This window comes from Rhinoderma darwinii, chromosome 2 (genome assembly GCF_050947455.1).
Source record: "Rhinoderma darwinii isolate aRhiDar2 chromosome 2, aRhiDar2.hap1, whole genome shotgun sequence".
Lineage (NCBI taxonomy): Eukaryota > Metazoa > Chordata > Amphibia > Anura > Rhinodermatidae > Rhinoderma > Rhinoderma darwinii.
In genome coordinates, this window is record NC_134688.1 from 37,083,480 (window position 1) to 37,095,551 (window position 12,072).

A 12,072-nucleotide genomic window follows, 5' to 3' on the forward strand; every position below is an offset into this window, starting at 1 on the left:
GTGTTATTTATACCACACGGTAAACGGCGTAGATTTAAGACGCGAAAAAGAGTGGCGAAATTTCAGGTTTTTTTCTATTTCCCCCCAAAAAAAAGTTTATAAAAGTTAATCAATAAATAATATGTTCCCCAAAATGGTGCTATTAAAAAATACAACTTGTCCCGCAAAAAACAAGACCTTATACAGCGATGTCGACGCAAAAATAATAAGGTTATAGCTCTTGGAATACGACGATGGAAAAACGTAAAAAATGGCTTGGTCATTAAGGTTTAAAATAGGCTAGTCATTAAGGGGTTAACCCCTTAAGAACACGGACAATTTTGGCCTTGTGGACAGAGCAATTTTTTTAGATTTCCCTCTTTGCATCCCGACGCTCATAACTCTTTATTTTTTGTACGACGTAGTAGTATGAGGCTTTGTTTTTTGCGGGACGAGTTGTACTTTGTCGGTACCATTTTTTGGTACAAATACATTATCGTTTAATTTCTATACATTTTTATTTTGGCGGAATTGCAGAAAAAAAGAAGTTCCGCAGCAGTTTTAATATTTATTTTTCTACACCATACACCGATCATCATAAATAATATTATACATGTGTTGCACAGGTTGTTACGGTCGTGGCGATACCAAATATGTCTATATTATTTCATGTTTTGGGACTTATATTTTAAAAAGTTTATTTATTATAAAAAATGTGTGTTTCTTCTGTATTTTTTTTACTTTTTAATTACTTATTTATCATCAAAAAAATGTACATTCATTTAACTTTTTTTTTTAATCTCATAAAGGGATTTATCATTTTTATTTTTATTTTGTAACTGCAATGTACTGGCATAGATCTATATGCCGGTACATTAGCCTGTGTACTGATTGTACACAGGCAGTTGTTAGGGCATACCTCAGTATGCCCTTACAACAGGAAATATGTTCAGACAGCCCTGGGGTCCTTCAATGGACACTGGACTGTCTGGCCATATGAGTTGTGGGCTTTGATCGCGTCACAGTTATCTTCTGTGACGCGATCAATGTGCAGTCCCCTCTCCTTGAACAGCGCGATCAGCTTTCATCAAAGAGTTAACGGCGGAGAGATGTTTCTCTTCTCTCCGCTGTCAGAGCGGGGCCGTGGCTGTGTATTGCAGCTGTTGCCTCGCTCTCAATCGCGCGCAGAGACGGCTGTCACACAGGACGAGAATGCTCGTCCTAATGCGCGAAGTACTCGCCGCTCATGACGAGCATTCTCTTCCTGTGTCGGCAACCAGTTAAAGAGGCTCTGTCACCAGATTTTGCAACCCCTATCTGCTATTGCAGCAGATCGGCGCTGCAATGTAGATTACAGTAACGTTTTTATTTTTAAAAAACGAGCATTTTTGGCCAAGTTATGACCATTTTCGGATTTATGCAAATGAGGCTTGCAAAAGTACAACTGGGCGTGTTGAAAAGTAAAAGTACAACTGGGCGTGTATTATGTGCGTACATCGGGGCGTGTTTACTACTTTTACTAGCTGGGCGCTCTGATGAGAAGTATCATCCACTTCTCTTCACAACGCCCAGCTTCTGGCAGTGCAGACACAGCCGTGTTCTCAAGAGATCACACTGTGTCGTCACTCACAGGTCCTGCATCGTGTCAGACGAGCGAGGACACATCGGCACCAGAGGCTACAGATGATTCTGCAGCAGCATCGGCGTTTGCAGGTAAGTCGATGTAGCTACTTACCTGCAAATGCTGATGCTGCAGAATCAACTGTAGCCTCTGGTGCCGACACGATGCAGGACCTGTGAGTGACGTCACAGATCTGCACTGCCAGAAGCTGGGCGTTCTGAAGAGAAGTGGATGATACTTCTCATCAGAACGCCCAGCTAGTAAAAGTAGTAAACACGCCCCGATGTACGCACATAATACACGCCCAGTTGTACTTTTACTTTTCAACACGCCCAGTTGTACTCTTGCAAGCCTCATTTGCATAAATACGAAAATGGTCATAACTTGGCCAAAAATGCTCGTTTTTTAAAAATAAAAACGTTACTGTAATCTACATTGCAGCGCCTATCTGCTGCAATAGCAGATAGGGGTTGCAAAATCTGGTGACAGAGCCTCTTTAAGTAGGAAGAAGGAGCACAAACGACTGAGATTTAGGGTATGTTCACACGAGGGCGTCCGTAACGGCTGAAATTACGGGGATGTTTCAGCCTGAAAACATCCCCGTAATTTCAGCCGTAACGGCATGTGCAGGCGCTTGAACGCCGCATCCATTACGGACGTAATTGGCGCTGCTATTCATTGGAGTCAATGAATAACGGCTCCAATTGCGCCCAAAGAAGTGACAGGTCACTTCTTTGACGCGGGCGTCTATTTACGCCCCGTCATTTGACAGCGGCGCGTAAATTACGCCTCGTGTGAACAGACAAACGTCTGCCCATTGCTTTCAATGGCCAGATGTTTGTCAGCGCTATTGAGGCGCTATTTTCGGACGTAATTCGGGGCAAAAACGCCCGAATTATGTCCGTAATTAGTGCGTGTGAACATACCCTTAATGTCAAATGCTTCACAAAAGTGCTGTGCATAAAGACGTAAGAGCACTGTGGTGTTTGTTTTTCACTAGTGGTACACTTTAACCCTCTAACAGTCACATTAAAATTGGAAAAACTCACTCGAAAATGTCGCTTTTTCTATTGCAAATTTTGAAGTTATGTTTCAGTTAAATATAGTTAATTAAGTGCGTTTTACCCCCTTAGTGGCGTAACTAGTTTTAACCTCTGCCATTGTTTTTTTTTGTATGGCGTTTATCAAGTGGGATAAATAGCATATTCATTTTATATTATAGGTTGTTATGAATTCAACTATACCAATTACGTGTATCCCCCCCCCCCCCCCATTATAAAACATTGTGTAAGGGAGAAAAAAGTTTATTTTTTTTTTTTTCTGCAAAAACAGTCAGGTGCCACGGTCAGCATTTCTCTTCAGGCTGAAGTGTGAGCTGCAAGAATAGTATATGCTCTGTTCTAGTCAGAGGTAGAGCCTTTAGAGTAGCAGCTTCCTTTGCGATCACTGCCCGAGCTGTGTTTGGTCTAAACTGTAAGGTCCTTTTCCTGCAGTCCGAAACTGTTAGGAGGTTAAGAAACACTGCTCTAGAGGACCACTTTACAAATTTTGGGTAGTCGTCTCAAAGACGTTTTCTATGTTTTTATCTTCATAATCATCTTAAAGAAAAGTAAAGCAACATTGTGAATATAATAAACTACCTGGGCTTTGTTCACATTACATTGGGACATATATTTGGTGTGCACATTTAAAGTGTGCCACCAAATGTATTTAACTGTATAGACCATTGACTTTCATGGTGTATGTTTTTAGCATTGTATTATAAAGCATATTGGGCTATGCTTTTCAGTACAGTTGAAAAATAAGTATATCGGCCAAACTTGTCCCAAAAGGACACTCTTTCAGGATATATCTATGGGCAGGTTTTGGTATGGAAAGGCATGTACTTCTCTTTGTAGGGCTGGCATCAACACCAGGACAACTTGGACAGATGTGAATAACTTATTTATGCCTTGTTCACACCTGCGTTGGGGTTCTGTTCATGGGTTCCGTTAGACCTTTCCACCAGGCGAACCGATGAACGGAGAGCCAAATGGAAACCATAGCTTCCATTACCATTGATTTCAATGGTAATGCTTCCGTTGCAAATGGTTTCCGTTTGTCTACGTTCCGTAAATGTTTCCATCTCTTTAGCAGAAACAATAGCGCAATCGACTACGCTATTGTTTCCGCTAAGAAAACGGAAACCTTACGGAACAGAGACAGTTGGAAACCATTTGCAACGGAAGCATTATTATTGAAGTCAATGGTAATGCAAATGGAAGCTATGGTTTTCGTTTGGCTTTCCGTTGATGGGTTGCCCTTACTGAAAGGTCTAACGGAACCCATGAACGGAAGCCCGGCGCAGATGTGAACGAGACCTTAAACTATTTTTAAGAAGATTCTTGAAGTGCTAATCTTACCTTGCCGACCCAACGTCCATTTCTCTTCTTCATCAAAGTGAGCATCTCCTCCAATTCCATTACCTGGTGCGAAAGCATGTGCCAAAATTCCAAGTGGCCCATCAAATGGAAAGAAATCCCCATGGTCTGCACAAGTAATGCAATCTTTGTTTAACAATTACTTCCAGTTTTCACAACACTATTATAATTAATATTAATACATACCTCTGTATCCAAAAGATATCATAATATCACCTTCACCACTATAAATTTGGCGAAAATTCAACGGCGTAATCTCACTCCATAGTCTAAAAGCCTGTGCAATGGCATAATCTACTTCTGAGTTGGTGATATCTGGAGTGTAGTTGACAATTCTTTAAAGAGAAGTAAAAATAATAACATAAACTTATTACTGTGTCAATAATATTACTAATAGCTCCAATGCATCTAAAATGAAAATGAAGCAATTTTACAAATAGTCTTGATTAAAATTATACTATTGTTTTGTGTATGCTGTTCCTAATCAACCCTGTGTGTAATCTACTTCATCTTCTATTGTCTGTATGTTAGCAATAAGTAAGGTTGTCAAGGTCTGTAGCAGAGTCAGAGTCCCATGGCTGAAACGATTAGGCAGGAGGGTAATAATAGCAAGAGTAGTCAAGTAACAGTCCATGTTCGGTGCACAGATAAGGGACAACAGTTTGTAGCGTGAGACAGAGACATGGTCAGGAAACATTCCAAGTTCGGAAGACAGATAAGTGACAACAGTTTGTAGCATGAGATGCAGGGATGTGGTCAAGAAACAATCCAAGTTGGGTACACAAATAAGCAGCAACAGATTGTAGAGAGGAAGCAAGGAACTAGACAAGAGGCAAAAAGCTCAAGAGTCTGGCAAGGAGGAATTGTAAGGACCAGGCTTAAATAGGAAGACAAAAAGGGTGAGACTAATTAGGTAATCAAGGTAAGAAAAATAAAGAGGCAAGAATCCAGAGAACCTAGTGTTAAGGAGCTGCCAGGCACAGCTTCTGTATCTACGCCAATAGGTAATCAGTCTGTACCTGCTTCTATGGCTGTGAGACTGACTCCATCTTCCACCACTCAGGATGGTAGGCTTAGGAGTGGGAGAGCCTTTCACAGCCTGACCAGACGGAGCTAGCTCCCGCCCTCTGTCTATTTATACCTGCCTTTCCTGTTCCTCCTTGCTTGTGATTCTTCCCATGTGGTTTCCTGGCCCTGCTGCAGCTTCTTGAATTATTTGACCCTGCTTCATATTGACCCTGGCTTACTGACTACTCTCCTGCTCTGCGTTTGGTACCTCGTACACTCCTGGCTTGACTCGGCTTGTTCACTACTCTCCTGCTCTGCGTTTGGTACCTCGTACACTCCTGGTTTGACTCGGCTCGTTCACCACTCTTGTTGCTCACGGTGTTGCCGTGGGCAACTGCCCCTTTTCCCTTGCTTCTGTGTACCCTTGTCTGTTTGTCTGTTGTGCACTTATTGAGCGTAGGGACTGTCGCCCAGTTGTACCCCGTCGCCTAGGGCGGGTCGTTGCAAGTAGGCAGGGACTGAGTGGCGGGTAGATTAGGGCTCACTTGCACAACGCAGATGTGAACAAAGCCTAAAAAGAGACATTGTCTGGGTCTAAATATTTGAGTCAGAGAGAAGGGGGTAACTCATGACTGTAGAATTAGACTACATACCGGTATATGTGCATAGAATCTGCATACACAAAATGGTAAGAGATTTTTAGTCAAGACTATTTGCAAAGGTGGACGTGATTTCTGTTTGTGACAAAACATACAATATATTAAGACAAAATTTATACTGATTGATAGTAGGTGCTTTTTAGAAAGCTCTAAATATACAGAGATTATTCACAAAAAGTCTTTTTCAGCTTTAAAAAAAACCAAACATCTGGCAGCTGCTGTTGGCCAGAGCAACAGAGGACATAGGTGAGTTTGTACATATTTGTTATTTTAGGCCATAAATAGCAGTTGGGTCTGTTGTCCTTGAACCCCACTACAATACCATCAAGCCTGTTTATTAAAGCTAACCAAGGATGATGTGGCCATGTGACCTGATGTCACTGTGAACACAATGAGGCATATTCACTATTGGTGTTGAGCCAGAATTTTGGCCTATTGCACCTTCTTTTTGGTGCAAATAATTGTAAACAAATTTATCAATGGAATGCACCCCCAAAAAAATTGTGTCTCATCCAACAGGAAGGCATGGCTTAGCAGGAAAGGGGACGTGGTTCAAGATACAGCAAATTGTGACAAAATTTTGGCACAAAAAAATGTGGACTTTAAAAAGACCAACGAAGAGGTGGTATAAAGCAAATTCAGGAACCAGAAAAACAGAAGGATATGCCCAGGTCGGCATCAAGACTTGGCTTCCTGGTGTAACGGCTGCTGCGCCGTTCCCTGCCTTCCCCACGGCCTCTGCTCCGGTTCCGGCGTCCTCCATTACCACATGCTCATACCGAGCTCCACTTACCCGATCCGGATGCTCTGCTGGCCCTGGACGGAGTTAGGTAAGGGCTTCCCTTACCTCCCCCCATGGCTGGCATCCTCGATGTGCAGCTTCAGTCACTAGAGGGCGCGCGCGCTGACTCTTCCTGTCTTAAAGGGCCAGCACGCACCCTAATTCATTAGACTTCCTATTTAAGGTTCCTCCTTCCTTGCATCCATGCTTGTTCAACCAAGTTCCCCGTGAGTTTTCCTGTGCCCTGGTTCCCTGTTTCCGTCTCTTCTGCCTTTTGCCTGGATTTCTCGTTGCTGACCTCTGCCTGAACTTGACTATCCTTGCCTGCCGCCTGCCTTGACCTATTGCTTCCATATCCGTTACGACGCCTGCCCTGACCTATTGCTGCCATACCCATTACGACGTCTGCTGCCTGTCCTGACTTCTGCCTATACATCCGACTGCCTCTACCCGCTGTGCCAAGCGCTTCCTGGGTTCCAAGCACTATCTCCCAGACGACACAGAGGATCCACGAATAAACCAGTGAGAACCGTTATAGGTTGAACAAGCTATGGATTCCCTTGACACAGCCCTGCCTGATACAGCAGATATGGCTCAGGAGCTTTCCAGACAACGAATCCGCCAAGATCAGCTGTTTCAGCTACTGCAGAATGTGTCCACTCGTTTGAACGAACTAGCGCCTCCGGCGCCCCCGATACTACCACCACCACCGCAAGCTCCTTTCTACAGTCCTGGACTACATTTACCTACGTCTGCCCGCTATGAGGGAGACCCCAAGACCTGCAGGGGATTTGTTAACCAATGCACCATCCACTTTGAAGTCATGGCGCATCATTTTTCCTCAGACCGGGCTAAGGTGGCCTACATCCTGTCCCTGCTGTCTGGTGAAGCACTGGCTTGGGCATCGCCCTTGTGGGAGAGTAACGACCCCATCATGTACAACATTCACAACTTTCTCGCCATGTTTAAAAGGGTGTTTAAAGAACCGGGTTGAGCCTCTTCTGCAGCTTCCTCTCTACTCAAGCACCAGCAAGGAACCTCCACTGTAGGCCAATACGCCATTCAATTTCACACCCTGGCTACTGAACTCCAGTGGAATAATGAGGCTTTGGTATCTACCTTCTGGGAGGGTCTGGCGGGCCGAATCAAGGATGAACTTGCTGGCCGAGACCTTCCATCGTCCTTGGATGACTTGATTACACTTGCTAATCGTATAGATATACGTTTCCGTGAGAGACCACAAGAATCTGCTCGGGGCAATCGGACATCCCGGTTGGCACCAACCTTCCAAAGACCGCTTCTGACCTCATCTTCCTCTCGGTCGGACGAACCCATGCAGGTGGAGAGAACAAGACTCACGCCTGAGGAGCGCCAGAATAGACGCAAGTTCAATTTATGTTTATATTGTGGTGGTAAAACGCACTTCCTCGGAGACTGTCCAGTGAGGCCAGAAAACTCCAACGCCTAGGGCAAGTAGGAGAGGCTACCCTAGGTGGAATACCTTCCTCTCAGAAGATGGCCATACCAGCAAAGCTGTCCTTTGCAGGAACCACTTTCTGCGTTCAGGCCTTCCTAGATTCCGGATCCGCTGGGAATCTTCTGTGCCAGTCCTTGGTAAATCGCTACCAAATCCTAGTACAAAAACTAACCAAACCGTTGTCCATTGCTTCTGTGGATGGGAGGCTTCTACAGGAAACTATCTATCTCGTCACCGAGCCCATTCTCCTGTTAAAAGGGGCACTGCACCAGGAACGTATCTCCTTCTATGTTTTAAAGAACTCTCTGAACCCTTTGCTTCTAGGTCTACCATGGTTGCAGAAGGACTCTCCTGTTATTGACTGGACTGGAGGTCAAATTACCCGCTGGAGTTACTTCTGTCACCAACATTATCTACAATCTATTCGCCCACCCATGCCTCAGCCTACAGAACCTAACTCAGTAGGACTTCCTACTCCATACAAAAGCTTCTCGGATGTCTTCTGTAAACAACAAGCTGAATCGCTACGTCCACACAGGCCATACGACTGTGCCATAGACCTGGTCCCCAACGCCACGCCTCCCAGAGGTAGAGTATACCCTTTGTCCTTGCCTGAGACTGAGGCCATGTCTCGGTATATCCAAGAAAATCTGGAGAGAGGATTCATTCGTAAATCCTCCTCTCCTGCTGGCGCAGGGTTTTTATTTGTGGGAAAAAAAGACGGCTCCCTGCGTCCTTGTATTGATTACCGAGGATTGAATAATATCACTTTAAAGAACAAGTACCCATTACCATTGATCTCAGAACTCTTTGACCGCCTACAGGGAGCGAAAATCTTTACCAAACTAGACCTTCGTGGAGCTTATAACCTCATCCGCATCCGCGAGGGAGACGAATGGAAAACCGCCTTCAACACTCATGATGGGCATTTTGAATACCTCGTCATGCCCTTTGGAATTTGTAATGCTCCTGCAGTTTTACAGGCTTTTGTTAATGACATTTTTCGAGATCTGTTGTACAGCTATAAAGTACAGTGAAGTTTACCGCTCAGACGGCACTGGTAACAGTCCAATATCAATCAGTATGGGCTCTCTCCCAGAAAAATTCAGTGGACAGTCCGCAATCCAATGAGGGTGTGGATGGTAATTCTTATCCTTGTAGTTCCACCAAGCTCCAAGCGTCTGCGTGAGAACACTCTGTTTGCCAAGCTAGAGAAATGCCTCTTCGAGAAAACCAGTCTGCCTTTCCTGGGGTATGTCATTTCCGACCAGGGACTTCAAATGGATCCAGCCAAGCTGTGTTCTATTCTCAACTGGCCTCGTCCACAAGGACTCAAAGCGGTCCAACGCCTGCTGGGATTTGCAAATTATTACGGCCATTTTTTTCCTCATTTCTCCTCTATGACAGCTCCTATTTCTGCTCTGACCAAAAAAAGGGTTAATGCTAAAGACTGTACCACGGAGGCAGAATCTGTATTCCAAGCTCTTAAAGTTGCCTTCTCTTCTGCTTCAGTCCTATATAGACCGGATTCCACCAAACCCTTTGTTCTGGAGGTCGATGCTTCATCTGTGGGAGTCGGAGCTATCCTTTCACAAAAGACTTGTAGAGGGAGACTGGCGGCATGCGTTTTTTTCTCCAAATCATTCACATCCGCTGAAAAAAATTATGGAATTGGAGATAAAGAAATTTTAGCTATTAAATTGGCCCTGGAGGAATGGAGACATTTGCTTGAGGGTGCACGGCATCCCATCATCATTTACACAGATCATAAGAACCTCCTATACTTGCAGACTGCTCAACGCCTAAATTCTCGTCAAGCTCGGTGGGTATTATTCTTCTCCAGATTCGATTTTCAGCTTCACTACAGACCCGCTGGAAAGAATACCAAAGCTGACGCTTTATCTCGCTGTTTTGACCCCACAGACCAAGAGCCCAGTCCACGGTTTATTATAGATCCTAAACGTATTGTGATCGCTGCTCCAGCTGAAGTGGTACACATTCGCCGAGGAAAGACCTACGTACCCCCTAAACATAGGGATTATGTTCTTCGTTGGGGTCATGCCTCCAGGGTTTTTGGGCACCCTGGCATCAAAAAGACTCTCAATTTGATTGGCCGTCAGTACTGGTGGCCTTCCATGTCCCAAGACACTAAAGACTTTGTTTCAGCCTGATCCACCTGCTCTCAGAATAAAGTCTCCCATTCAAGACCTGCTGGCCTTTTGCACCCTTTGCCCGTGCCTGACTCTCCCTGGTCGCACATTGCCATGGACTTCATCACCGATCTGCCTAGTTCTGCTGGGTGTACCGTGATCTGGGTTTGTAGCGGAACGCTTTTCCAAGATGGCGCACTTCGTACCTCTCTCAGGCCTTCCGTCATCTTCCCGACTGGCAACGCTGTTTATCAAGCACATCTTTCGCCTGCATGGTCTTCCTAAGCATATTGTTTCTGACAGAGGAGTTCAGTTCACATCCAAGTTCTGGAGAGCCTTGTGCAAACTGCTGGAGGTCAAACTAGACTTCTCTTCCGCGTACAATCCTCAATCCAATGGTCAAGTAGAGCGGATAAACCAAATACTTGAACGTTTCCTCAGGAATTTCGTGTCTCCGCGACAAGACGACTGGGCAGGTTTGCTTCCATGGTCCGAATTTGCCTACAACAACCATACGGGGGAATCTACCCGCTTTTCTCCCTTCTTCGTGGTGTATGGCCAGCACCCAGGAATTCCCCTACCAGTCTCTGTGCCTTCTGAGGTTCCAGCTGCTAACACGGTCCACTGGGACTTTGTACGGATTTGGCAGAAGGCCAAGGAATCCATCCACAAAGCCGTCGCCAGGTTTAAGAGAGATGCGGATAAAAGACACAGGATACCACCGCAGATCCTTCCTGGGGATAAAGTCTGACTGTCCACCCGGTACATACGTCTAAAGACCCCTTGTTACAAGCTAGCTCCTCGGTTTCTGGGTCCCTATGAAATAACAAAACAAATCAATCCAGTAACTTTCAGACTTCGCCTTCCTCAGTCTCTGAAAATCTCTAATTCCTTCCACATTTCTCTGCTGAAACCCACTATAAGCAACCGTTTTTCAAAGAAAATTCCTGTCCATCCTGCGCCAGCGGCTGATGCCAAATGTGAAATTCAAGAAATCCTGGATGTCAAATGATCACGGGGGAGATTATGGTACCTAGTGGACTGGAAAGATTATGGTCCTGAGGAGAGATCATGGGAGCCCGTGGAGAATATCAACGCCCCAGCTCTCATCAAGGACTTTGAGCGAAGATTTCCAAGCAAGCCTAAAAAGAGGGGGCGCAAAGGAGGGTACTGTAACGGCTGCCGCGCCATTCCCCGCCTTCCCCACGGCCTCTGCTCCGGTTCCGGTGTCCTCCATTACCACATGCTCATCCCGAGCTCCACTTACCCGATCCGGACGCTCTGCTGGCCCTGGACAGCATCAGGTAAATGCTTCCTTTACCTCCCTCCGCGGCCGTCATCCTCGATGTGCGGCTGCAGTCACTAGAGGGCGCGCGCACTGACTCGTCCTGTCTTAAAGGGCCAGCGCGCGCCTTAATTCCTAAGACTTCCTATTTAAGGTTCCTCCTTCCTTGCATCCATGCTTGTTCAACCAAGTTTCCCGTGAGTTTCCCTGTGCCCTGGTTCCCTGTTTCCGTCTCTTCTGCCTTTTGTCTGGATTTCCCGTTGCTGACCTCTGCCTGAACTTGACTATCCTTGACTGCCGCCTGCCTTGACCTACTGTTTCCACACCCGTTACAAACGCCTGCCGCCTACCCTGACCTATTGCTGCCATACCCGTTACGACGTCTGCTGCCTGTCCTGACTTCTGCCTATCCATCCGACCGCCTCTACCCGCTGTGCCAAGCGCTGCCTGGGTTCCAAGCACCATCTCCCAGACGACACCGAGGATCCACGAACAAACCGGTGAGATCTGTTATACCTGGTTCCTGAATGGACTACTCTTCATTGCAGCAGCGCTGACTGAGCTACCCCTATGTCTCTCTGCTATACGCATACCTTTTAGTGCCATTAGTGCCTCCAAGCACGACATCCATAAGTGAGTGCATTCAACTTTTCTTACTGCTTTTTCTTTGATTTACCTTGTTGCCATATGTC

At 45.6% G+C, this 12,072-nt stretch overlaps 1 protein-coding gene and 1 long non-coding RNA gene across 2 annotated transcripts in view; one reads left to right on the plus strand and one right to left on the minus strand.

Moving 5' to 3' along the window:
* Positions 1-12,072, plus strand: part of LOC142742103 (uncharacterized) — a 60,092-nt gene that overhangs the window by 22,157 nt on the left and 25,863 nt on the right. The gene's annotated exons all lie outside the window — the stretch shown is intronic.
* The window catches only part of LOC142742102 (stromelysin-1-like), a 33,680-nt gene that overhangs the window by 21,198 nt on the left and 410 nt on the right, over positions 1-12,072 (minus strand). The window contains exons 2-3 of the mRNA XM_075851535.1: positions 4,207-4,355; positions 4,003-4,128 (exon numbers count right to left, since the gene is read on the minus strand). Of these exons, the coding sequence (XP_075707650.1) occupies positions 4,003-4,128; positions 4,207-4,355 (275 nt within the window). The remainder of the gene's footprint in view (positions 1-4,002; positions 4,129-4,206; positions 4,356-12,072) is intronic.